The sequence below is a fragment of the Salvelinus alpinus genome, chromosome 9 (assembly GCF_045679555.1).
Source record: "Salvelinus alpinus chromosome 9, SLU_Salpinus.1, whole genome shotgun sequence".
NCBI lineage: Eukaryota > Metazoa > Chordata > Actinopteri > Salmoniformes > Salmonidae > Salvelinus > Salvelinus alpinus.
The window spans coordinates 77,271,995-77,295,544 of NC_092094.1; the positions used below are offsets into that span (position 1 = coordinate 77,271,995).

The 23,550-nt window shown below is 44.4% G+C and overlaps 1 protein-coding gene across 3 annotated transcripts in view; it reads right to left on the minus strand.

Moving 5' to 3' along the window:
* Window positions 1-23,550, minus strand: part of LOC139530660 (peroxidasin-like) — an 82,144-nt gene that overhangs the window by 20,454 nt on the left and 38,140 nt on the right. For 2 of the 3 annotated variants that reach the window (XR_011666094.1, XM_071327247.1), the window contains exons 4-12: window positions 21,204-21,275; window positions 17,596-17,667; window positions 12,265-12,336; window positions 10,605-10,774; window positions 6,375-6,492; window positions 6,065-6,234; window positions 4,367-4,639; window positions 2,207-2,482; window positions 194-306 (exon numbers count right to left, since the gene is read on the minus strand). Coding sequence is in view for 2 of the 3 variants with exons in the window: in XM_071327247.1 (XP_071183348.1) it covers window positions 194-306; window positions 2,207-2,482; window positions 4,367-4,639; window positions 6,065-6,234; window positions 6,375-6,492; window positions 10,605-10,774; window positions 12,265-12,336; window positions 17,596-17,667; window positions 21,204-21,275 (1,336 nt within the window). In the remaining variant the exon portion in view is untranslated. The remainder of the gene's footprint in view (window positions 1-193; window positions 307-2,206; window positions 2,483-4,366; window positions 4,640-6,064; window positions 6,235-6,374; window positions 6,493-10,604; window positions 10,775-12,264; window positions 12,337-17,595; window positions 17,668-21,203; window positions 21,276-23,550) is intronic. The other variant, XM_071327248.1, reaches the window with a different exon arrangement.

Consider the following 23,550-nt stretch of genomic DNA (forward strand, 5'->3'; position numbering starts at 1 on the left):
CACATATAATAATATTGGGAAAGTATCTATCAACCATTTCCTGATCTGAGCAGCCTGCCCTTCTCACCCTTCCCTTTCCCCATCCCTCCTCTCCCCCAGGCCCCTGACTATGCTAGCCTCGTTGCCACGGCGGTGGGACAACAGTGTTGCCGTGGTGACTAGTAAACAGTGACCAGGTGACCAGGTGTCTAACCTTGTTCCAGGTGAGGACAGGCTCGGGCTGTCCCTGAGCTCTGCAGGGAATCTGGACGTCCGTGCCAGACTCCACAGTCACGTCCCTTGGAGCATTTGTGAAAACAGGCGTTACTGATGATTCAGAAACATGTGTTAATGACTACATCAACGCTCGCAGCAGCGCACAGTGCAGTGCAATCAATCCCAACGCAGTGAGAAAACACTTTATCCTCCAAATGTTCTCAGCATGTCAAAACACGCTAGCATGCGCGCGCACGCACACACTCGCACACACACTGACCGATGCAAGCACACGCCAGCAAGCACACAAACAGACACACACTATTTTTTCCTCACATGTTTATATTCCACGTCCTATTAAATCTCTGTTCTAATTACATTAACAGGGGCCAGCGGAAGTTTTTCATTCACACACAACACTCAAAGGTCAACTCGCATCCAAGGCATGGACAGTCTACTCAGTGTGTCCCTGTGAACATGGATTAGACCACTGATCTCTCTCACACACAGTTTCCTCTTCCCAGTAAAAATTCTAACTCCCCAATGGCGGCTGTGTAACCCCTGCGGCTAGCCACCTGGTCATAGGAAGATACCATTCCCAGTTTGAGGAAAGACCTCTAAACTCCGAGGAATCCTGAGGTTTAAAGCAGATGAATTGTTCCCAAGCTATCCAAGTAGACTAGGAAAGTCTAGGCTAGGAAACACTATAACGTTCTGAACACACCCTATCATGTCAGGCAACATATACATGTACGTCAATGTAGCCAACGAGCCATCTTTCTCCCTGTCTGCTTACAGTATGTCTCTTCCTGTGTCTGTATCTGCTTGTGTGCGTCTCCCTCTCTCTCTGTCTCGCTCGCTGAAAGTCGCACTGTGTCTAAGCAGCAATCACACACTAAAGTGTTGCTCAGAGGGTTGTCTTGGGGTTGTGTGTAAATGCTTTACAGTGTTGTAGGCCATTATATAACATGTGCTTTTCTGCATGTTAACAGCCATTACTAGATGGAAAACATGGTGCCATCTGGGATTACAGAGCGCCATGCTTTCTTGCCCCGCTCTGCTCCACGTCCCACTTACAACTACAAGCCTGTCATTTCTGTTCGAGAGAGAGAGAGAGAGACCCAGCCATATGTCTGTCACTAGCTTTTAGTATTATGTCGAGGCATAGTTTCTCTGATTGCAGGCTGAGACGTTGTGTATCGTCTCTCGCACCGCCTCGAGCTTTACTACCCTCGACTCCTTTTTAAAAGCCTATGAGCGCTTGGAGAGGCCCTTACAACAATACATTAAAACCCTTTTCCCGTCTAGCCTACATAAAGACGCAGTATAATTATCATGTCACAGATGGCATTCTCCTGATACTTGTCAACATAGACATAGTGTCCTTGGATGGCCAGCAGCATACCACCCTGCATACCACTGCTGGCTTGCTTCTGAAGCTAAGCAGGGTTGGTCCTGGTCAGTCCCTGGATGGGAGACCAGATGCTGCTGGAAGTGGTTTTGGAGGGCCAGTAGGAGGCACTCTTTCCTCTGGTCTAAAAAAATGCCCCAGGGCAGTGATTGGGGACACTGCTCTGTGTAGGGTGCCGTCTTTTGGATTGGACGTTAAACGGGTGTCCTGACTCTCTGAGGTCATTAAAGATCCCATGGCACTTATTGTAAGAGTAGAGGTGTTAACCCTGGTGTCCTGGCTAAATTCACAATCTGGTCACCTAATTAATCCCCAGTTTACAATTGGCTCATTCATCCTCCTCTCCCCTGTAACTATTCCCCAGGTCGTTGCTGTAAATGAGAACGTGTTCTCAGTCAACTTACCTGATAAAATAATGGAACAATTAAAAATGTTTTGAAAAGTGCTTCAAACAAAATGTACTATAATTACCATTCTAGACCCAATTACAATTGAATTAATTCCTAATTCAAACATCAGTCATAACAGCGTGCAGACTGATAAAATATTCATACATCAGGCATAACATCTGGATCCTGTTAGGGTAGAGATCTGTTTCACCTCTCTGCTGGATGTTAAGCTGTACGGCGGTGCGCACTGTGCCCAGTGGGCTGACGGCCTGGCACTCATACTGGCCCTCATCTTGGGGTGCCACGCGGGTGATCCTCAGCGTGCCCGAGGAGAGGGCCAGGTGGCGTCGGTCCTGGGGCAGGGGGCTGCCCCCCCGCGTCCAGGCGATGACGGGCTGGGGGTAGCCGCTGGCCTCACAGGTGAAGTCCACCGTGTGACCCTCCAGCACCAACTGGTCATGGGGGGTCACTGTGAACTGGGGGGTCGCTGGGCGACAGGAACGGCAGGAGAGTTAGGCACAAACAAGTTAGATCGCGTTGTCTCAACAGTGTGCTGTATAAGATGCCTGCAATTCATACCAGACACAAACATCTGTACCATTCAAATACAATTCACACTTATGGTTCCTTATTGAAAGAAAACGATAATGTACAGTTGAAGTTGGAAGTTTACATGTACTTAGATTGGAATCATTAAAACTTTTTCAACCACCCCACAAATGTCTTGTTATCAAACTATAGTTTTGGCAAGTCGGTTAGGACATCTACTTTGTGCATGACACAAGTAATTTTTCCAACAATTGTTTACAGACATATTATTTCACTTATAATTCACTGTATCACAATTCCAGTGGGTCAGAAGTTTACATACACTAAGTTGACTGTGCCTTTAAACAGCTTTGAAAATTCCAGAAAATGATGTCATGGCTTTAGAAGCTTCTGATAGGCTAATTGAGTCAATTGAGTCAATTGGAGGTGTACCTGTGGATGTATTTCAAGGCCTACCTTCAAACTCAGTGCCTCTTTGCTTGACATCATGGGAAAATCAAAAGAAATCAGCCAAGACCTCAGATAACAAATTGGAGACCTCTACAAGTCTGGTTCATCCTTGGGAGCAATTTCCAAATGCCTGAAGGTACCACGTTCATATGTACAAACAATAGTACGCAAGTATAAGCACCATGGGACCACGCAGCCGTCATACCGCTCAGGAAGGAGACGCGTTCGGTCTCCTAGAGATGAACGTACTTTGGTGTGAAAAGTGCAAATCAATTCCATAACAACAGCAAAGGACCTTGTGAAGATGCTGGAGAAAACGGGTACAAAAGTATCTATATCCACAGTAAAACGAGTCCTAAATCAACATAACCTGAAAGGCCGTTCAGCAAGGAAGAAGCCAGACTACGGTTTGCAACTGCACATGGGGACAAAGATCATACTTTTTGGAGAAAAATGTCCTCTGGTCTGATGAAACAAAAATAGAACTGTTTGGCCATAATGACCATTGTTATGTTTGGAGGAAAAAGGGGGAGGCTTGCAAGCCGAAGACCACCATCCCAACCGTGAAGCACGGGGGTGGCAGCATCATGTTGTGGGGGTGCTTGGCTGCAGGAGGGACTGGTGCACTTCACTAAATAGATGGCATCATGAGGAAAGACAATTATGTGGATATATTGAAGCAACATCTCAAGACATCAGTCAGGAAGTTAAAGCTTGGTCGCAAATGGGTCTTCCAAATGGACATTGACCCAAAGCATACTTACAAAGTTGTGGCAAAATGGCTTAAGGACAACAAAGTCAAGGTATTGGAGTGGCCATCACAAAGCCCTGACCTCAATCCTATAGAAAATTTGTTGGCAGAACTGAAAAAGCGTGTGTGAGCAAGGAGGCCTACAAACCTGACTCAGTTACACCAGCTCTGTCAGGAGGAATGGGCCAAAATTCACCCAACTTATTGTGGGAAGCTTGTGGAAGGCTACCCGAACCGTTTGACCCAAGTTAAACAATTTAAAGGCAATGCTACCAAATACTAATTGAGTGTATGTAAACTTCTGACCTACTGGGAATGTGATGAAAGAAATAAAAGCTGAAATAAATCATTATCTCTAATATTATTCTGACATTTCACATTCTTAAAATAAAGTGGTGATCTTAACTGACTTAAGACAGGGAATTTTTAAATTAAATGTCAGGATTTGTGAAAAACTGAGTTTAAATGTATTTGGCTAAGGTGTATGTAACATTCCGACTTCAACTGTACATTTTTGCTTCATATCTTGGTCCATGTACACCAAACAGTCAAGAAACGACAGAAGATTACAAACAGATGTTTGCGACTCTCTCTAAATGCTGACTCTACCGTGCTACTCACCCTGTACGATGATGTGAGCGGTGGCGTGGATGGTGTCCACGTTGTTGGAGGCGAAGCAGGTGTACTGCCCTCCGTCTGTTTGCACCACGTTCTGGATGAACAGCCCCCCAGATGGGGTGATGTTGATACGGGCGTCGGTGGGCAAGGGCGTGCGGTCCCCCTTGGTCCAGGAGACCCGGGGCTGGGGCTGGCCTGTAGCGCTACACTCAAGGGTGATACTCTCCCCCACCAACACCTCTGTATTCTGGGGGTGGATCACAAAACTGGGCCGCGCTGGGGGAGGGGGGGAAGAAGCGACAGAGGAAGATTGAGACAAAGTATCTAAGAGATAACATAGGTGGAAAGAACTCTATTCTTTCCTACATAAATCCAAGAGTTGTTCCCGACCACTTGGTCTGACCAGGAAAAACATGTGGCTCTACACATAACCATATCATCGGTCAGGTGTGGAGGAACAAATGAGAAGGAAGCACAGAGCACACTTACATAATACAGCCCACTCAGACAAACCCTGATGATATCGGACCCCTCCCCCACTGCTACATGGGGCCCGGGGCTATAGGAAATATGTACACTGTCTGTACTCTCGTTTTAAAATCAAAGAAACAGGAAACAGTCAACAGCTGTTCTCAGAGCAGTTTGTAAGTTGAGTCGGCCCAGCAACCATCCGTCACCCGGACAATGGCCCCTGGTCATCTGGAGACAGCCAGGCTAATCTCTCGGGGTGAAAGAGGTCGTCAGGGGAACAAATGAGGTTGTTGAGGGAAATGCTTTCCTCATGGAACGCAGCGTGATTTGTTCGCCCGGCAGCTTGGTGCGACCTCTAAATTATTTGACTTTTGACCTAAATGGCAACCACACTGTTCTCTACAATATGCACACAGAGCTATGGTGATTGCTGTTTCAGCCCCCGCTGTTTTAGCTCTCTCCATTGAAAAGAATGCTTTTTACCACACGCGTGTTCTTTCACTGAAATGGACCCTGTTTGAATACAATGAGACTTTGTTGAAGCAAATATAATTGGATAAAGGAACGCTGTACGGTGTTGAGCTTGCAGGAAGTGACTGCTTCGGGGAAGAGACAAAGGGAGGGATATTTAAATATTCCAACATGTTACATAATGTGGGAGATTGGTATTTGGTTTTTATTAGGATCCCCATTAACTCCTGGGGTCCACACAAAACATGAAACATGACATAATGCGGAACATGAATAGACAAGAACAGCTCAAGGACAGAACTACATCAATAAAAAACAAAAACATTTTTTTAAAGGCACACAGGCTGAAGAGCATCTCTTTATTACGGACAGATCTCTCCCCATCTTTACAACCATTGCATCTATATGTTTTGACCATGACAGTTCACAATCTAAGGTAACACTAAGTAATTTAGTCTCCTCAAGTTGTTCAACAGGCACACACCATTCATTACCAGATTCAGCTGAGGTCTAGAACTTAGGGAATGATTTGTACCAAATACAATGCTCTTAGTTTTAGAAATGTTCAGGACCAGTTTATTACTGGCCAGTGGCCACCTATTCCAAAACAGACCGCAACTCTTTGTTAAGGGTTTCAGTGACTTCATTAGCTGTGGTTGCTGATGCGTATATGGTTGAATCATCAGCATACATGGACACACATGCTTTGTTTAATGCCAGTGGCAGGTCATTGGTAAAAAATAGAAAATATTCACTCACAGGGGGCTCCAAAGTATCTGAGTGTGACCTGGGAAGTCTTGACCTCTCCAGCCACGTTCTTGGCCATGCACTGGTAAACTCCCTGGTCCGTCTCCCGCGTGTCCTGGATCATCAGAGTACCATCCTCCAGCAGGTTCAGACGAGAGTCGTCATGCATGTTCAGAGCATTACTGACAGGGAGAAAAATAACAATTCCAAATTCATGTGCGTACATTATGTTTTATTTAAAGAACTAAAATAGGGCGAATTACTGAACAAAAGTTGAATGACTGTTTCAACGTTGTTGCCCTCATTGGAAAGCGGGCCTTACTTGTTCCTGAGCCAGATGATCTGTGGTTTGGGGTTTCCCTCGGCCCTGCAGGTGAAGTACACCGTGTTCCCTGATGTCACGTCAACATCCTGGGGCTCTGACGTAATCCTGGGCACCTCTACACAGGAGAGAGGGAGAGGAGGATCAGAGGAGGATAAGAGGAGGATGAGAGGAGGAAGAGAGGAGGGTGAGAGGAAGAGAAGAGGAAGAGAGGAGGAAGAGAGGAGGATGAGAGGAGGATGAGAGGAGGAAGAGAGGAGGATGAGAGGAGGAAGAGGGGAGGAAAAGAGGAGGATGAGAGGAGGAAGAGAGGTGGATGAGAGGAGGAAGAGAGGAGGAAGAGAGGAGGATAAACGGAGGAAGAGAGGAGGAAAAGAGGAGGATGAGAGGAGGATGAGAGGAAGAAGAGAAGATGAAAAGAGGAGGATGAGAGGAGGAAGAGAGGAGGAGACAGAGACAGAGACAGGTTGAAGAGAACACAATAAAGCAACCAGACCAGCCACATAAACACAGGACCATTTCCTTTCAGGACAGGAGTCATGTCTCTGTTCTCTGCTGGTCTGATAGGACTAGGGCCAGAGTAATGGGCTGGAGGGAGGACACTGCTCTCCTCAGATTGTCCCTGCTGAGGGCCCTGTGATGTGGGAGCTTCTCTGTTTGGGACCAGGGATGGAAACAGGGGCACACACCCACACACACACATCACCTCATGTGAGGGAATAGTTGAACTGCTCCACAAATAAGTCAGCCAGTGACCCTGTGTGTGTTAGGACATGGTGCTGGACTTCAGCCTGCTGCCTCCTTAGAGACGCTGTCCTCTCTGGCAGACTGGCACGTTTAGGTGCACATACCTCATTCCCTCCATACACACACACACAGGCGCACACACACAAACACACACAAACCCCTTTGTTTACATGTGGCAGACACATTTATTAGAGAGCATAGAGCAGGCCCTCCAGTCCAACAGCTCTCTCCTAATGCACAAACCATGCACATGGGACAGGCCAAGACATAAATCTGTCTGCTCTGAGCCTTCCAGGTCTTCCACCACCAACCAGCCCAGCAGCCCAACCAGCAGCCGAAACCAGACCGATGGGATGCAGTAACCTCAGACTGTGTATAACCTCGCTTCTCTCTCTCACCACCACCACCCCATTAGACCACATTGGCACAGGGCATTAATTACACTGTTTGCTTCCCTTAACTCCAAACATGGCAACCTAGCCCTGGCCCCTGCTCCTCCATAGGCCCAGGGCAGAGAAGGGACAGGGAAGCAAAGGAGGCTAGTGGGTAGCCAGGCCAGCAGGGAGGTGGCACTTCATCCACAGGCCCTGTTGTTTTGACAGCTGCTCAGCTCGCTACTCATTGTTCCCTCGTTTATAGGGGGAATGGAGGAAGAGCCGGGGGAGAAAAGGGGAGAGGAGCAGAGAGGAGAGAGAGGAGGGGAGGAGGGGATGGTAGAGGAGAAGTAGAGGAGGAGAGAGGGAGAAGAGGGGTGAGGAGGGAGTGGAATGGTTCCACTATGTTAAAAACAGACATTCCTCACTGGTGCCTTTACTCAACACACACACACGCACGCACGCACGCACGCACGCACGCACGCACGCACGAACGCACGCACGCACGCACGCACGCACGCACGCACGGACGGACGGACGGACGGACGGACGGACGGACGGACAGACAGACAGGCAGACAGACAGACAGACAGACAGACAGACAGACAAGGGGATTCACTAAGCAAGAAAAGTCAAAGGCATCAAATTAGCTGCAGAGGCTTGTGTAGTTTTTATAACGTAAACTGACAGCTGCTGCCTGCCTACCCCACAATGGCTGTTACTGAGGAAAGAGAAGAGGGCATGATGAGGGTGGTAAAACCACTCTGATGTAACAGGAACAAACTGGCTTAAAAGTCAATTAGGGAGCGAAAGACTTCCTGGCCTAAGTAGTGTATACAGTAGAGGCCGACTGATTAATCACCATGGCTGATTAATTAGGGCCGATTTCAAGTTTTCCTAACAATCGGTAATCGGCCTTTTTGGATGGCGATTATGGCTGATTACATTGCAATTGCAATCCACGAGGAGACTGCGTGGCAGGCTGACTACCTGTTACGCGAGTGCAGCATCAAAAGGACCTTGTGGCTGCAAGGAGCCAAGGTAAGTTGCAAGCTAGCATTAAACTTATCTTATAAAAAACAATCAATCCTCACATAATCACCAGTTAACGACACATGGTTGATGATATTACTAGGTTAACTAGCTTGTCCTGTGTTGCATATAATCAATGCGGTGCCTGTAATTATCATCGAATCACAGCCTACTTCAACTTTGCCAAACGGGTGATGATTTAACAAAAGAACATTCGCGAAAAAAGCACATTCGTTGCACAAATGTTCCTAACCATAAACATCAATGCCTTTCTTAAAATCAATACACAGAAGTATATATTTTTAAACCTGCAAATTTAGTTAAAATAAACGCATGTTAGCAGGCAATATTAACTAGGGAAATTGTGTCACTTCTCTTGGCGTTCAGTGCAAGCAGAGTCAGGGTATATGCAACAGTTTGAGCCGCCTGGCTCGTTGCGAACTGTGTTTCTTCCTAACAAAGACCGTAATTAATTTGCCAGAATTTTACATAATTATGACATAACATCGAAGGTTGTGCAATGTAACAGCAATATTTAGACTTATGAATGCCACCCGTTCGACAAAATACGGAATGGTTCCGTATTTCACGGAAAGAATAAACGTTTTGTTTTCGAAATTATAGTTTCCGGATTTGACCATATTAATGACCAACGGCTCATATTTCTGTGGGTTTGTTATAATTAAGTCTATGATTTGATAGAGCAGTCTGACTGAGCGGTGGTAGGCAGCAGCAGGCTCGTAAGCATTCATTCAAACAGCACTTTACTGTGTTTGCGAGCAGCTCTTAGCAATGCTTGAAGCACAGCTCAGTTTATGACTCCAAGCCTATCAACTCCCGAGATTAGGATGGCAATACTAAAGTGCCTATAAGAATATCCAATAGTCAAAGGTATATGAAATACAAATGGTATAGAGAGAAATAGTCGACGCGTCATAATTCCAATAATAACTACAACCTAGAACTTCTTAACTGGGAATATTGAAGAACTGGGAATATTGAACCACAGGCTTTCATACGTTCTCATGTTCTGAGCAAGGAACTTAAACGTTAGCTTTTTACATGGCACATTGCACTTTTACTTTCTTCTCCAACACTGTGTTTTTGCATTGTGTTTTTGCATCTAAACCACATTGAACATGTTTCATTATTTATTTGAGACTAAATAGATTTTATTTACGTATTATATTAAGTTAAAATCAAAGGGTTCATTGTTCATTCAGTATTGTTGTAATTGTCATTATTGCAAATATATACAAAAATCGGCGGATTAATCGGTATCGGCTTTTTTTGGTCCACCAATAATCGGTATCAGCGCTGAAAAATCATAATCAGTCGACCTCTAGTATACAGTAGGCCTACACATTTAATTGTTCTGCAAGACAAACATATATCTCCACTCCTTTCCTTTCCCAAAGGACTAGCGTAATGGAAATAACCAGACAGGAATTTCAACACGTTTAATCTGCCCTGCCTTGGCTGGTTTTATGGGGTTCCATTGGCGGCTTTCAAGCTTCTATTCTGCCAGCCTCACCCATCTATCCATCCCTCATACACATGCATCACTTTCTCAGTTCACTCACCCTTCCTTCTTTCCCCCACCCAACCCCAAAACAATCACAGCAGACAGGGACTTGGTCCCTCTATCCACCCCTTCCAATCCACACTCCACCCATCCATCCGCCACACACGCCCAGGACACAGAGGCCTGATGGGCTTAGCAGACGCTGGCTGCAGGAGGCAGGCTGCTAGGTTCTGGGGCTCAGAGCAGTGGCAGGGGCTCCTGTCTGACATGCTACCCAGCCCAGGACCACAGCTGCTGGGTTCGTGGTGGAACAAAAGTTGGCTGACCAACCCCCACAGACAGACAGACTGCAGTGCAGACAGACAGACAGGGACCCACCTGGGGAAATCCCGTCACAGCTCAAGACCACTGTGGTTGGGAGCCAACAGCTAAAAAGACAGAAAAGGCTTTGTGTGGCTAGGAAAGCTGTGGTTTGTGTGGAGTGAATTGGGGTTTCAGTGAAGTGGACGGTATGCGAGAGAAGGTGTGTGTGATGTGTGTGTGTGTCCTCACCACAGTTGAGCTCCTCAGCGGTGAGTGTGGCCACAGATCGTCCCTGCAGTCGGCTGGGGTAGTCACAGGTGGCAGCAGCCTGGGCGTTGCCTGACTCTGCATACTGCTTCAACAGGTCAGCCAGCCACAGCAGCTCACAGTCACAGTTCAGAGTGTTGGAGTCCAGACGCCTGCACACAGAGAGGGAGAGGGAGAGGGAGAGGGAGAGAGAGAGAGAGAGAGAGAGAGAGAGAGAGAGAGAGAGAGAGAGAGAGAGAGAGAGAGAGAGAGAGAGAGAGAGAGAGAGAGAGAGAGAGAGAGAGAGAGAGAGAGAGAGAGAGAGAGAGAGAGAGAGAGAGAGAGAGAGAGAGAGAGAGAGAGAGAGAGAGATTATTACAGTATCACTCACCATGGAGAACAAATAAAAGTCTGTTTACAGTAATGCTTCAATTATAGTTTTACAGAGTTATTATTTCTGACTTGTTTGTCATATGCTGATTCCTGTGTATCCTGCGCCTGCAAGTCTTTAGATGTGTGTATGTTCTACTCTTCCTCAGTATAACTCACCATCTCCTAAATACAGTGTATAGAGCCACAATATCACACATCAATACAGGACTATTAACTGTACATCATACAATACAGATCACACTGCTACCAGTCCTGTGTTGTTACAGTAGTATGGGGTAAACAGTATGAGTCTGTCTGTTTGTCTGGTGTCTGTTAGTGGGCTGAGACTGACTGGGCGGTAGTGTAAATCCTCTCTGGCGGCCTCCCAGTGTGGACCAACACTGGCCAAACACAGACACACACATGCACACACACAATCACGCACACACACACCCACACACACCAGCCATGTCATACAGCTAGGCCGAGCTCCGACCAAACACTGGGACTCAGAATGGCCTTTTTGGGAGAACTCCTCTCCTGCTGCGGGTAACTGTCTGCTGCAGAGTCCAGACTGGCAGCTGGCTGACTTTCTTTTTATAATGTATTCTACCAGTAGGTCTCTTCAGGTTTCAGACAGATTTGTACATTCCAGGAGACAGTAATAATCTCATATAATCTGATCCCACTCTGAACATCCTCCAAATCTGAGTGCTGCAATAATCAGAGGGAAATATTGTTTTTGAATCCAGTTCCTTCCCGGCCTGCCAGTTCTCCTGTCTGTCTACTGTAACTCTCAACCACAGAATACTGGCTCTGGATCTAACACATCCTGGAAGTCAGTCTTGTTGAAAAGAGCGAGAAAACAATAGGGGAAGGCCAAACTCTGATCCTAATTAACTGGCAGGTCTTTGTACACAGACAGACATGGTTCTGTCAGTACCATTTATCTCCATCACAGTCCTAGACCAGGGATATTCAAATCTTACCCTGGGATGTCCGGAGTACTGCTGGTTTTCTGTTCTACCTAATAATCAATTGCACCCACCTGGTGTCCTGGGTCCAAATCAGTCACTGATTAGAGGGAAGGATTAAAAAAAAGCAATGGAACTAGCATTGAGGTCCTTTAATTTGAGGGGTCTAGACAGAGTGGCGTACTGTTGAAATATGGCTCGTATTCTCCCCCCTGACTCCTCTGTGTAATGGGAGTCTAATGTTGGTGGATACACATTGTCAGACAATGCGTATCTACCACAGCTGCCCTGTCCATGCACGTTATCAGTGAACTTACAGCCTCTTCATGGACTGGAGATGGGAGAAGGTCCCCAGCACGAGATGGGTGATTCTGTTGTTGTGCAAAAACCTGCAGAGGCAAAGAGAGAGAGACAGACACAGATGTCATAGTTAATTATGAACTTCATGCTGCGTGGAATTTGTACATTTGAAACACTGTCTAGTAGGTTGACAGGGTTTGACCTCTAAAGGGATTAAAGGAAAACTCCATCCAAAAACTCTTTTGGTATTTGTTTAATTAGTCTATTGTTGAAATAGTCCCAAATTGTTTTGTATGTCAGCAATCAAGTTTTCAAGATCCAAAGACAGAAATACAGACGGTATGATACATTTCGCATCATATGATACAAAATGCACCATATCGGCTGTATTTCTGTATTTTTAAAGTTATATACACTACCGTTCAAAAGTTTGGGGTCACTAAGAAATGTCAATTTTTGTCCATTAAAATAACATCAAATTGATCAGAAATACAGTGTAGACATTGTTAATGTTGTAAATGACTATTGTAGCTGAAAACAGCAGATTTTTTATGGAATATCTACATAGGCATACAGAGGCCCATTATTAGCAACCATCACTCCTGTGTTCCAATGGCACGTTGTGTTAGCTAATCCAAGTTTACCATTTTAAAAGGCTAATTGATCATTAGAAAACCCTTTTGCAATTATGTTAGCTGAAAACTGCTGTGCTGATTAAAGAAGCAATTAAACTGGCCTTCTTTAGACTAGTTGAGTATCTGGAGCATCAGCATTTGTGGGTTCGATTACAGGCTCAAAATGTCCAGAAACAAATAACTTTCTTCTGAAACTCGTCAGTCTATTCTTGTTCTAAGAAATGAAGGCTATTCCATGCGAGAAATTACCAAGAAACTGAAGATCTCGTACTAGTACTGTGTACTACTCCTAATACCCGCAAAACAACAGTCTCAACGTCAACAGTGAAGAGCCGACTCCGGGATGCTGGCCTTCTAGGCAGAGTTGCAAAGAAAAAGCCATATCTCAGACTGGCCAAAAAAAAAGAAAGATTAAAATGGGCAAAAGAACACAGACACTGGACAGAGGAAGATTGGCAAAGTGTTATGGACAGACACATCTAAGTTTGAGGTGTTCGGATCACAAAGAAGAACATTCGTGAGACGCAGAAAAAATGAAAAGATGCTGGAGGAATGCTTGACGCCATCTGTCAAGCATGGTGGAGGCAATGTGATGGTCTGGGGGTGCTTTGGTGGTGGCAAAGTGGGAGATTTGTACAGGGTAAAAGGGATCTTGAAGAAGGAAGGCAATCACTCCATTTTGCAACGCCATGCCATGCCCTGTGGACGGCGCTTAATTGGAGCCAATTTCCTCCTACAACAGGACAATGACCCAAAGCACAACTCCAAACTATGCAAAAAGTATTTAGAGAAGAAGCAGACAGCTGGTATTCAGTCTATAATGGAGTGGCCAGCACAGTCACCGGACCTCAACCCTATTGAGCTGTTGTGGGAGCAGCTTGACCGTATGGTACGTAAGAAGTGCTCAACAAGCCAATCCAACTTGTGGGAGGTGCTTCAGGAAGCAATATCTTCAGAATACCTAAACAAATTGATTAGAATGCCAAAGGTCTGCAAGGCTATATTTTCTGCAAATGGAGGATTCTTTGACGAAAGCAAAGTTTGAAGGACACAATTATTATTTAAATAAAAAAATAATTATTTATATCCTTGTCAATGTCTTGACTATATTTCCTATTCATTTTGCAAATAATTTCATGTATGTTTTCATGGAAAACAAGGACATTTCTAAGTGACCCCAAACTTTTGAATGGTAGTGTTTCTTGAAAACTTAATTGCTGACATACAAAACATTTTTGGAAATATATCAACAATGTACTAATGAAACAAATACCAAAATATTTTACTTTATGTATGCATATTTCCAATAGAATATTACCTTTATTTCCTATGTCACAGTGTAAACAAACACATAAAGTTAGTGACTCATGAGGAATGTGCATATATTCTATATGGATTACTTGAGATTTCTACTTTGACATCCATTGAAGATATCGCTTACAGCATCAGTCCCTTTGATGTAGGCCTGCAGGCTAATGTTGGGAGCCATATTTAAATGTTTTTGGAAGACTGCCATTTGACCATTTTATATAATTTTTTTTATCTGGGATAAGAAAAATTATCAGTTTCCCATTCATGACAAACTTTCAAGGCTCCGTGACATGACCCCTTTCGTCAAAATCATCCAACGATCTTAAACAAAGTTTCTGGATTCCTTTATTGAAAACAGATTAAAGATGAATAAATACAGCTCTAGAAATATTTTCCCCAAACGCCAACAAAACTTCACTTTTGTTAGCGACAGTGGCGACCCGTCATTTAGGGCAGGTGGGGCATTATTACGAGTCACATACCAGTTTGCAAACAATGTAAAAAATGTACAAAAAAATATATATCATTGAGTTAATAAAGCTGCATACAAACATGGTCTCTTTTTGTTTTAAGGCAGCTCCAAAATTCTGGTGTTTCAGCCTAGCTCAGTGCTTTCTGTGGTGGTGGGGCAAGCCAGCAGCAAATAGGAGCGTTGCGTCGTTATTGGCTCAGTGTTCTGTCATTCATGGGGAAACTATGTCACCGGTCCTTAGTAAGGGTTCTAAAATTCTAGCCCTCTGGGTCCTGCCATATAGTTACATTAGTAGTGCCCTTCCAAGAAGGCTCAAGGTCATTGACCACAGATGAAGTAAAATCACGTTATATGTACAGTAGCTTTGATTGGACTGATCATGTCAACATCTTACTTTCAAAATATTAGCTAGCAGTCATCCTCATGAATCAAGTCGACAATCTCCTGGCAAATCCTTTTTAATCCTTGTCATATGATGAGAAATAATGAAGATAAACTATAGATAAAAACGCATCGGTGCTCATCGGCCATTGCACATAAACATTACACAACAAGTAGGAAATCGCAAATTCAACAATGAGTGGTTTGGAAGGAATTGGTGACAGTGGCTAACCGCAAGCATTGCAACTGGGAAGTCGGGAATAAACGAGTTCAGACTGGGAAAATACATTTTGAACGGTCATCCAACTCGGATTTGTAAATCTTCCCCTCGAAGGACCGCCGCGCCACCTTCCTGTTCAAGTGAGCACATCACAACAAGGTGAGTCCAAAAATGTCTTATATGCTGCTGCATAAATGATGTAATATGCCAGGGAGATATGTATACTGTAGCTAAGAAAGTAATACTAAGTGTATGTTGTGTAGTAAGCTGTTAGCAGCCCATGTGCCTCACCCTAATAATTTGGTCTATTTTCACCTCTTAATTTCACCTTACGTTACTGGTCTGGCTCGGTGGTGCACATGTAGCCTAAACCTGTTTTAGAGAAATGTCATCATTGAATATTGTAAGAGCTTTCATTGTCTGCTTATATGCCCCCTTTATTTATCCTACAGTTCTGACTTGGTGTACAGGGAAAATACGGTAAGAGCAGCCCATGTTCTGCATTCTGTCGCTGTACATTTCAAAAGTGCTGAATACATAGTTATATTGACTACGTCCGTCTTAGCTCGCTCATTAATGTCTTAATCGAAATCACGGAATGCCTATTATCCACTCATCGTTCCCTTATGCCATAGTTTGTACATCTCAATTGTCAGTAGAAACCACATTTGTTTAAGCAAGTCAGCCATATCAGCTTTGTTTTTTAAAAAGGCAGTAAATGAGGCTGAATGAATTGTTTCGCTGCCAGAGAAGGCTACGCTGATAGCCAGCTGTAGTTAGGATTCACTCCATTGTGGGGGAAAGAAAGCTCTGTTGTTGGGACAGTTTTATGTAGGCCCTAACAGTTTGTGGGCACCGCTTGTTGCCGTTATAATGCAATTAATGTATTGTTTAGTGTTGTGTTGTTTAGTGGCTTTGCTGAGTTTGCCCCACCAAGATGTACATGCTAAAATCGCCACTGGTTAGCGATCACCGTAAATCAAAAGAAACAACACTATTTTTTCTTCTTCTTCTCTTTCAATCCACAGGAGATAGATAGATCTTTCAGACTTCTCTTGGTCACAAACAAGTGAGACTGGACATTCAAACGTTCCAGAACAAATGCATCTGGGAATTTCTTCCCCTTTCCAGCTGTGTGCAGGCGGCTCCTTTTCTGGGGAGGGTTGGGAACGTGTGTGGCGGGATTCCAGGGGTAGCCCGTAATGGACACTGAAGGAGGAATTCAGATCGGATCCAACACTCCCACATCTGGTGTGAGAGCGTGAAAACAGCCAGCCGGTGAGCCATCCATCCATCCGCACGGTAGAAGGTACAGTCCAGGTCCCGTGGGGTCTTAAGGTTCTGACATAGTTCACTGAGTCTACTGTTACTTCAATAAGAACGTTTTTTTCATATTGGTCCCTTATTTCCCTGGTGAAATTCTCTCAGATCCCACCTATGTTAGGTGTCAGGAGAGTTGATATCTCTCCAGACAAAAGGCACAGGTGTTATCAGTGGACTCTTTGGCAGGATAACTCTTTGGCAGGATAGCCCTGCAGGATAACTCTAGCTGACCTGGGCTCTTAGCTTCTGTCCTACATAGCACATAGAGATCTGATGAGTCAGTGAATAAGAAACACACACATAACCCTGAAGTTGTGGTTTTGGGCCATCTACGAATTCTTTTGAGTAGGGCCATGATTTTTTCCTGACCACATGTCAGGAACCTGAGTTTGAAGTGTTTGGAGGAGCACCAGACTGGGCAAACACAGCCAAACATACGCTGGGCACATTTATCCCTGTGCAGTCTAGTCTGTCCTCATAGCATTTCTCTTGCTATTTACCCCAGACAGACAGGCAACCAGCTGTAAAAATGGCCCACAGACCTCAAGTGACTTGTTGAAGAGATTAGCTGTCCATTGTTACATGAAGGCACCCCAGAACATTGAAAGGTCATCTAAGGGTCGTGCTGCTTTGAAACCCCCCCCCTGTAAGTTCAGCTTTCTGTTAAACACATTAGGGCTCTGTCGGTTGCGGACACCGCATCCTATCCACAGTGCATCATGTAGGCCATTTCATGGGGTTTAAAGTCTATTTCCCAGAATGTTTACGTTGTGAAGTCTGGTATGCACTTGGTGCCCTCTGGAATAAGTTAGCTCAGGTAGAGACTTTGACAAGCATATGCATGCCACAACAAATCATTCAATTATGTCATTTGGAGAGTTATGTCCAATTGTTTGCTAAAGATGCATCGTCCCGTCATTTAGACAAATGTGTAACTTTAAAGTAAGAATGTAACTTGCAATTGTACGATAGAGTGAAAGGTGAAAAGTGGAGATAGCGGACTTACAGGCGTTCAAGCTTTGGGAGTTGGGTGAAGGATTCTGGTTCCAAGGACTCAATGTTGTTGAAGTGCAGGTACCTGGAAAAGTGCAGAGCATTGGCACAGCACAGTAACACCACATTAGGATGATCATTTAGACTAGATGGACATGTTTTCACAGTAGGCCACAGAAATGAAATAATTACATTTTAACTGGCAGTTTCAGTACATTCCAATAGGTTTCGTGATGCCTTCCAAGAACCCCTTAACCTGTCCATTACATAACCTGTTAAAATACAATCCTGTATTTTCAGGGATACTTCAAGTCATAATTCAGACGAGAAGGTATTTGCACTAGGCCTATATGTATCCCTACCAGACAGTTAATATTGAGCGTCTGTAAATTCTATCCCTATAGGCTAACCTTCTGATGGAATGGCCCATCTGCGGGTACAGACAGTTATTCAATGGAATGCAACTATGATTGATGCCAGAGCACCTTTGAGTTAAAAGAGACAAAACTTAGAACAAATGGTAATAAACATACAGTAAGGCTAGGACAATGACATTTGCAAACCAATTACTCACTGTACAGTAACTGTTAGGTTCCGTAAACATGTTTGTTTATTAAACAGACAAGGCAACAGGCAAAGCAAGCAAAGGTTAAGCAAAGTTGCACTAATCAGCAATAAAAAAAACGGTTAATCTCGAGCGACAGTGGATAGAGCACAGCATCCATTTACTACACCATGAATGCATTAAGACTTTTGACTTCAAAATAAAAGAGATAGATGTAGGGTGTTGTCTGCAAAATGGAATTCTTCCCTCATCAGAGTGTAGAGGACGTTAAGGCAGGCCAGAGGATGTCCAAGGACAACAGAACATTGAACAGCCAAGAGGAATTACACAGACAACCGTATTTCATGTCTGAGAGAGGGAGGGGAGAGATGAGAGAGAGAGAGAGAGAGAGAGAGAGAGAGAGAGAGAGAGAGAGAGAGAGAGAGAGAGAGAGAGAGAGAGAGAGAGAGAGAGAGAGAGAGAGAGAGAGAGAGAGAGAGAGAGAGAGAGAGAGAGAGAGAGAGAGAGAGAGAGAGATAATATTGATTTTGTTGTCACCCCTTGGCAACAACTAACAGTGAACTTGGCAACAGACTAGCCTTATAACCTTTAATTGATGTATGTGAGTCATAAGCCCGTTGATTTATTTTACCTTACAATTACAATTAAAGCACATTTTATGCCAGTAAACAGGGTAATAGAACAAAGTGTAATAAGACTATTATTATAATATATATATTTTTAACCCCTTTTTCTCCCCAATTTCAGTCTTGACTGATCGCTGCAACTCCCCAACGGGCTTGGGAGGCGAAGGTCGAGTCATGCGTCCTCCGAAACATGACCCGCCAAACCACGCATCTTAACACCCGCCCGCTTAACCCAGAAGCCAGCCGCACCAATGTGTCAGAGGAAACACCGTTCCACTGACGAGCGAGGGGTCAGCCTCAAAGAGTCGCTAGAGCGCGATGAGCCAAGTAAAACTCCCCCGTCCAAACCCTCCCCTAACCCGGACGACGCTGGGCCAATTGTGCGCCGTCCTATGGGACTCTCGATCACGGCCGGTTCTGACACAGCCTGGGATCGAACCCAGTTCTGTAGTGACGCCTCTAGCACTGCGATGCATTACGGAGGCCCGTAATAAGACATTTTAAGCACCAAATTGAGATTTATTGTGAAAAGGAACTATTGTTTACATATGTTAGAGAGGGGCAGAAACATGCTTTGTGTACATGTTCTAATCCAAGATACATTGCTTATGTGCTTATGTTCTGTAGTCGCTTTGGCGTTAAATTAGTATTTGGCCACAGGTAGCCCGTTTGTGAATTGAATATGGTCGACAACAAGCGAGCCAACATGCTTGGGAAATTCTCTCATTTAAATAGCAGGGGAGCATGGGATATTAAATACAAGACTGGCAGTACTTTAAAGAAATGTTAATCCCCCTAACTCCAACATACAGCTTGCATAGCATAGTTGTAGCCCAAAAGAATAGCAGAGGGCCATTAAAGTGAATGCAATTCTGGCTCAGAACTTGTCACCCACACATAAAATCCTTCATTACTGTATCAAAACTCAAACCAGCTGCGGGGCAAAGAGCCTGGACTTTGACTTGGTTTCGCTTAATGAATAGCCATTTGTTCAGTGTGCATGCATGTCGTTATGCAGGGACAAACAGCCACAAGGCCTTCTCCTAGGTTCAACCACCCAAATTGGCTGTGAGGAGGAAGATGCATGTCAGCCATTTTTGTTTGGGGGTAGTTTAGAGAAAGAATTGCCTTCATGGAGGACACTGTCATGACTTTCCAAATATTGTGTTCAGTATCCACCCCTTATTAAACGATGTCAGTTTAATTGTCTTCCATTGACATATGAAGCCCCATTGTTGCGATATATATTTTCCCAGAAGGGTTAGGGTTAACCAACAATAACAATCTCTCTAAACTCAGCATTTGGCAACAGTTGCATCACAAAATAATTTATTGTTGAAAGAATTGTTTAACGATTGGCTTTACTAAAAGAAGGCAATTGCAGTTCATGGCATTGGTGGTTTAAACACAATTTACTACTCTGCATGGACAGCTTGCTTTATTGTAGGTTCTGTATGAGCCTTGGTCTCCAACACACACTCAACATTTACCAAACACAATACAACCGTTACATCAACAAACAGAAGAAAAACCTCAAATGAATCTAAGTTCTGGGATGATTTGAACATATTCAAGTCATTGAGACAACATGCAATTGGGAAAAGATGTTAGAAATGTAGAAATCACATTGATAGCTTAAGGTCACGTGGACATTTATACAGATTTGAGGCATCCTTTCTCATACCGACACTGAAGGTATGTCTCGTAGACATAATAAGCCCATGCAATAGGCACATGGTGACCTCTATCACTCTGCTTGGGAAATGCGTGGGGGCCCTCTATGAAACAACAGAACTAGCGCATAACACAACTAGATGGACAATGACAAGTAAGGTCAAGGGTGAGACAAGCAGCCAGTGTACAGTACAGTAGTGTGACTCCAGGGAGGAAGTCAGACACACAGGGCCCTTTTCAGACTTGAGGTATGTTGATTTAACATGAACTTACTGTAAGTTATTGACTTAAGTCCACGCTAAGCGTACTTATCTCAAGTTCGAATGGGGCCCACAGTGAAGGGCAAGCTGTGCAGCATGGCATGCGGCAAGCAGGAGCTGGAGCTGTAGTCTAAGTACATGGGAAGCTAAGGCCTGCTTGAGTCTGCATCTGCTTAGCTACAGTAGTGAGTGGGCAGGGCAGGGCAGGGCAAGGCAGGGCAGGGCAGGGCAGGGCAGGGTAGGGCATCTCATGCTGTATCTTTACGCACTAGGATCAGGTAACGCACATCTGTTGTCGTGGCAACGAGGCATGCTACTCATGCAGGGTGTCAGCGCCACTTACAATGGTGGGTGCACACACGGCATGCATAGTGGCGGTATGACACCGTGGAGTGGGGGTCCGGACAGACGGACAATCAGATATAAAGGTGCAGAGGGGAAGGGGAGGAAAGAGGGCGAATAGGAGGAAGAGGAGGATGAGTAGCTGGTCACTTACAGTTGCTCTAGAGAGACAAGTCCCTTAAATGCTTGTCTGTCAATTGATTGGATTTCATTCTTGTACAAATAGCTGAAAGGAGAAATAATCAGTAATATTAGTCAAAAACACAGGGGATCAAATGAATTCTCTCTAGTACCTAACACAAGTCCCTACTTCTGCATTTCGATATATTATTTATACTGTAAATTATACATTTCTCACTGTAAATTTGCTCATATTCTACAGTTCTATGTTAACGTATCTTTTTTTTGTACAAAAGTATGTAAACTTTGTGTGAATTCCTCAGTTTCTGTATGTTGCTTATTTCCAGCAGCATCACATCACCAAGTCAAATTCTGGGTATGCCTAAATGTACTCTGTGATTCTGATTCTGACAATGAAAGAATGGCTTAGTTGAATGGCCCAGTTACTGTACGAAAGGAGCTATCATAAAACCAACTTCATGGGATCAATGTTTTGAAATAGTATTTTGACAGTGAGAATGTCCATCCACTCAGGTATCACAATAAATGAATATTAGCTATATCACTGCATGATTGGTTGATCATTAGGGACAGATTCCATTAACTAGATGACAAATGTAAAGCAACTGACACAATATGCAGAGCGGAGAAAAACGTCAAAAGCTGTCAGAAAACAGAACGCTCAGCATAACTTGCATAACATACATGTACAAAAATTTGACAAATCACAATGTAAAAAAAATCTGAAAAAATAGAATATATGACAGAGGGTTGGTGGGTCCCTCAGAGTTCTGCGAAGACTTTCACAAAAGAGCACCATGTCTCAAGTAATGTAATATAGCATCACTATGACGTTCCAGAACATTTTTAAATGTAACCTTTATTTAACTAGGCAAGTCAGTTAAGAACAAATTCTTATTTACAATGACAGCCTACCGGGGAACAGTGTTTTAACTGCCTTGTTCAGGGGCAGAACAACAGATGTGTTTTACCTTGTCAGCTCGGGGATTCGATCCAGCAACCGGGTTACTGGCCCAATGCTCTAACCACTAGGTTACCTACATCTAAAGACAAACATCACATGACATGTCTGTGTTTTCCCTCCCTCTAACGTGAGAGAGATATGACACTAGAATAACAATGGCTTAGGGCAATCTTCCCTTTCTTCTTCTACTCATCTCCAGTTACTTTACATCGATGGGTAGAGCCGATGAGAGATTCCCATTTGCTCTCAGCAAATATGACGCAATGTGTGGGCCTATGGAAAAAGAAACAGCTCCGCTTTCTCTATCTTCCTCTATCAGGGATATCTCATCACTCTCTGATGTTTGTCAAGTTGATCCTATGTGACAGTGATGATCATCAAAGACAGCACGGTCTAATGCACTGCACTCACAGACAGGCATCCACTGATGTTGACCGAGGCTGAGCTGAGTGTTAGCCAGCACAGGAGAAACATCCTGGTGGGAATGAACTGGGAGCAATCTTCTCTGTCAAACACACACATGGCTTCTCATTTATCGCATACACAGTACAATAGATGCTGCTCTAGGCTCTTACGTAATCAACATATGAAGGACATTTCTTGACAGTGTGAAAGGCATTTGATGACATGTCAAAGATATCCAGACAGCATATCTTCCTTACTAAACTTTTGTGTCTGTGTGTGTGTGTGTGTGTGTGTGTGTGTGTGTGTGTGTGTGTGTGTGTGTGTGTGTGTGTGTGTGTGTGTGTGTGTGTGTGTGTGTGTGTGTGTGTGTGTATTGCTATCCTTGTGGGTACCGGATATCCTCAAATGTCCCCACAAGGTTAATAAAAAAAGGACAATTCCCAGGTCCTCACCAGGACAAAGGCTGTTTTAGGCTTAGGGGTTGTTTGGTCCCCACAAGGACAGTAAAACATATGCAGTGTGTCTCTGTGTCTCTGTGTGTGTGTGTGAGTGTGAGAGAGAGAGAGAGAGAGAGAGAGAGAGAGAGAGAGAGAGAGAGAGAGAGAGAGAGAGAGAGAGAGAGAGAGAGAGAGAGAGAGAGAGAGAGAGAGAGAGAGAGAGAGAGAGAGAGAGAGGGAGAGAGAGAGAGAGAGAGAGAGAGAGAGAGAGAGAGAGAGAGAGACTGTGGTGGGGTCTGCGTGGGAAACCGGATGGAGTCAGGAGCTGTAGGGTCAACTCTCGAGGGGAAGAGTACTGAGGCCTTTTGCTTGAATAACCGCAAAGCCTCTGTGGCCTCGTCCTTATACAGTTCAATGAGAACTCAACTGACCCGCCATTTTAGTCCAACTGTACACCCACACACATGTGTTGTGAAACTGTACGAGGGACACAGAGAGAGATGTTATTCCTCACCACCAATGACAGAACACTGAGAAGAACCCAAGGCCTGTAA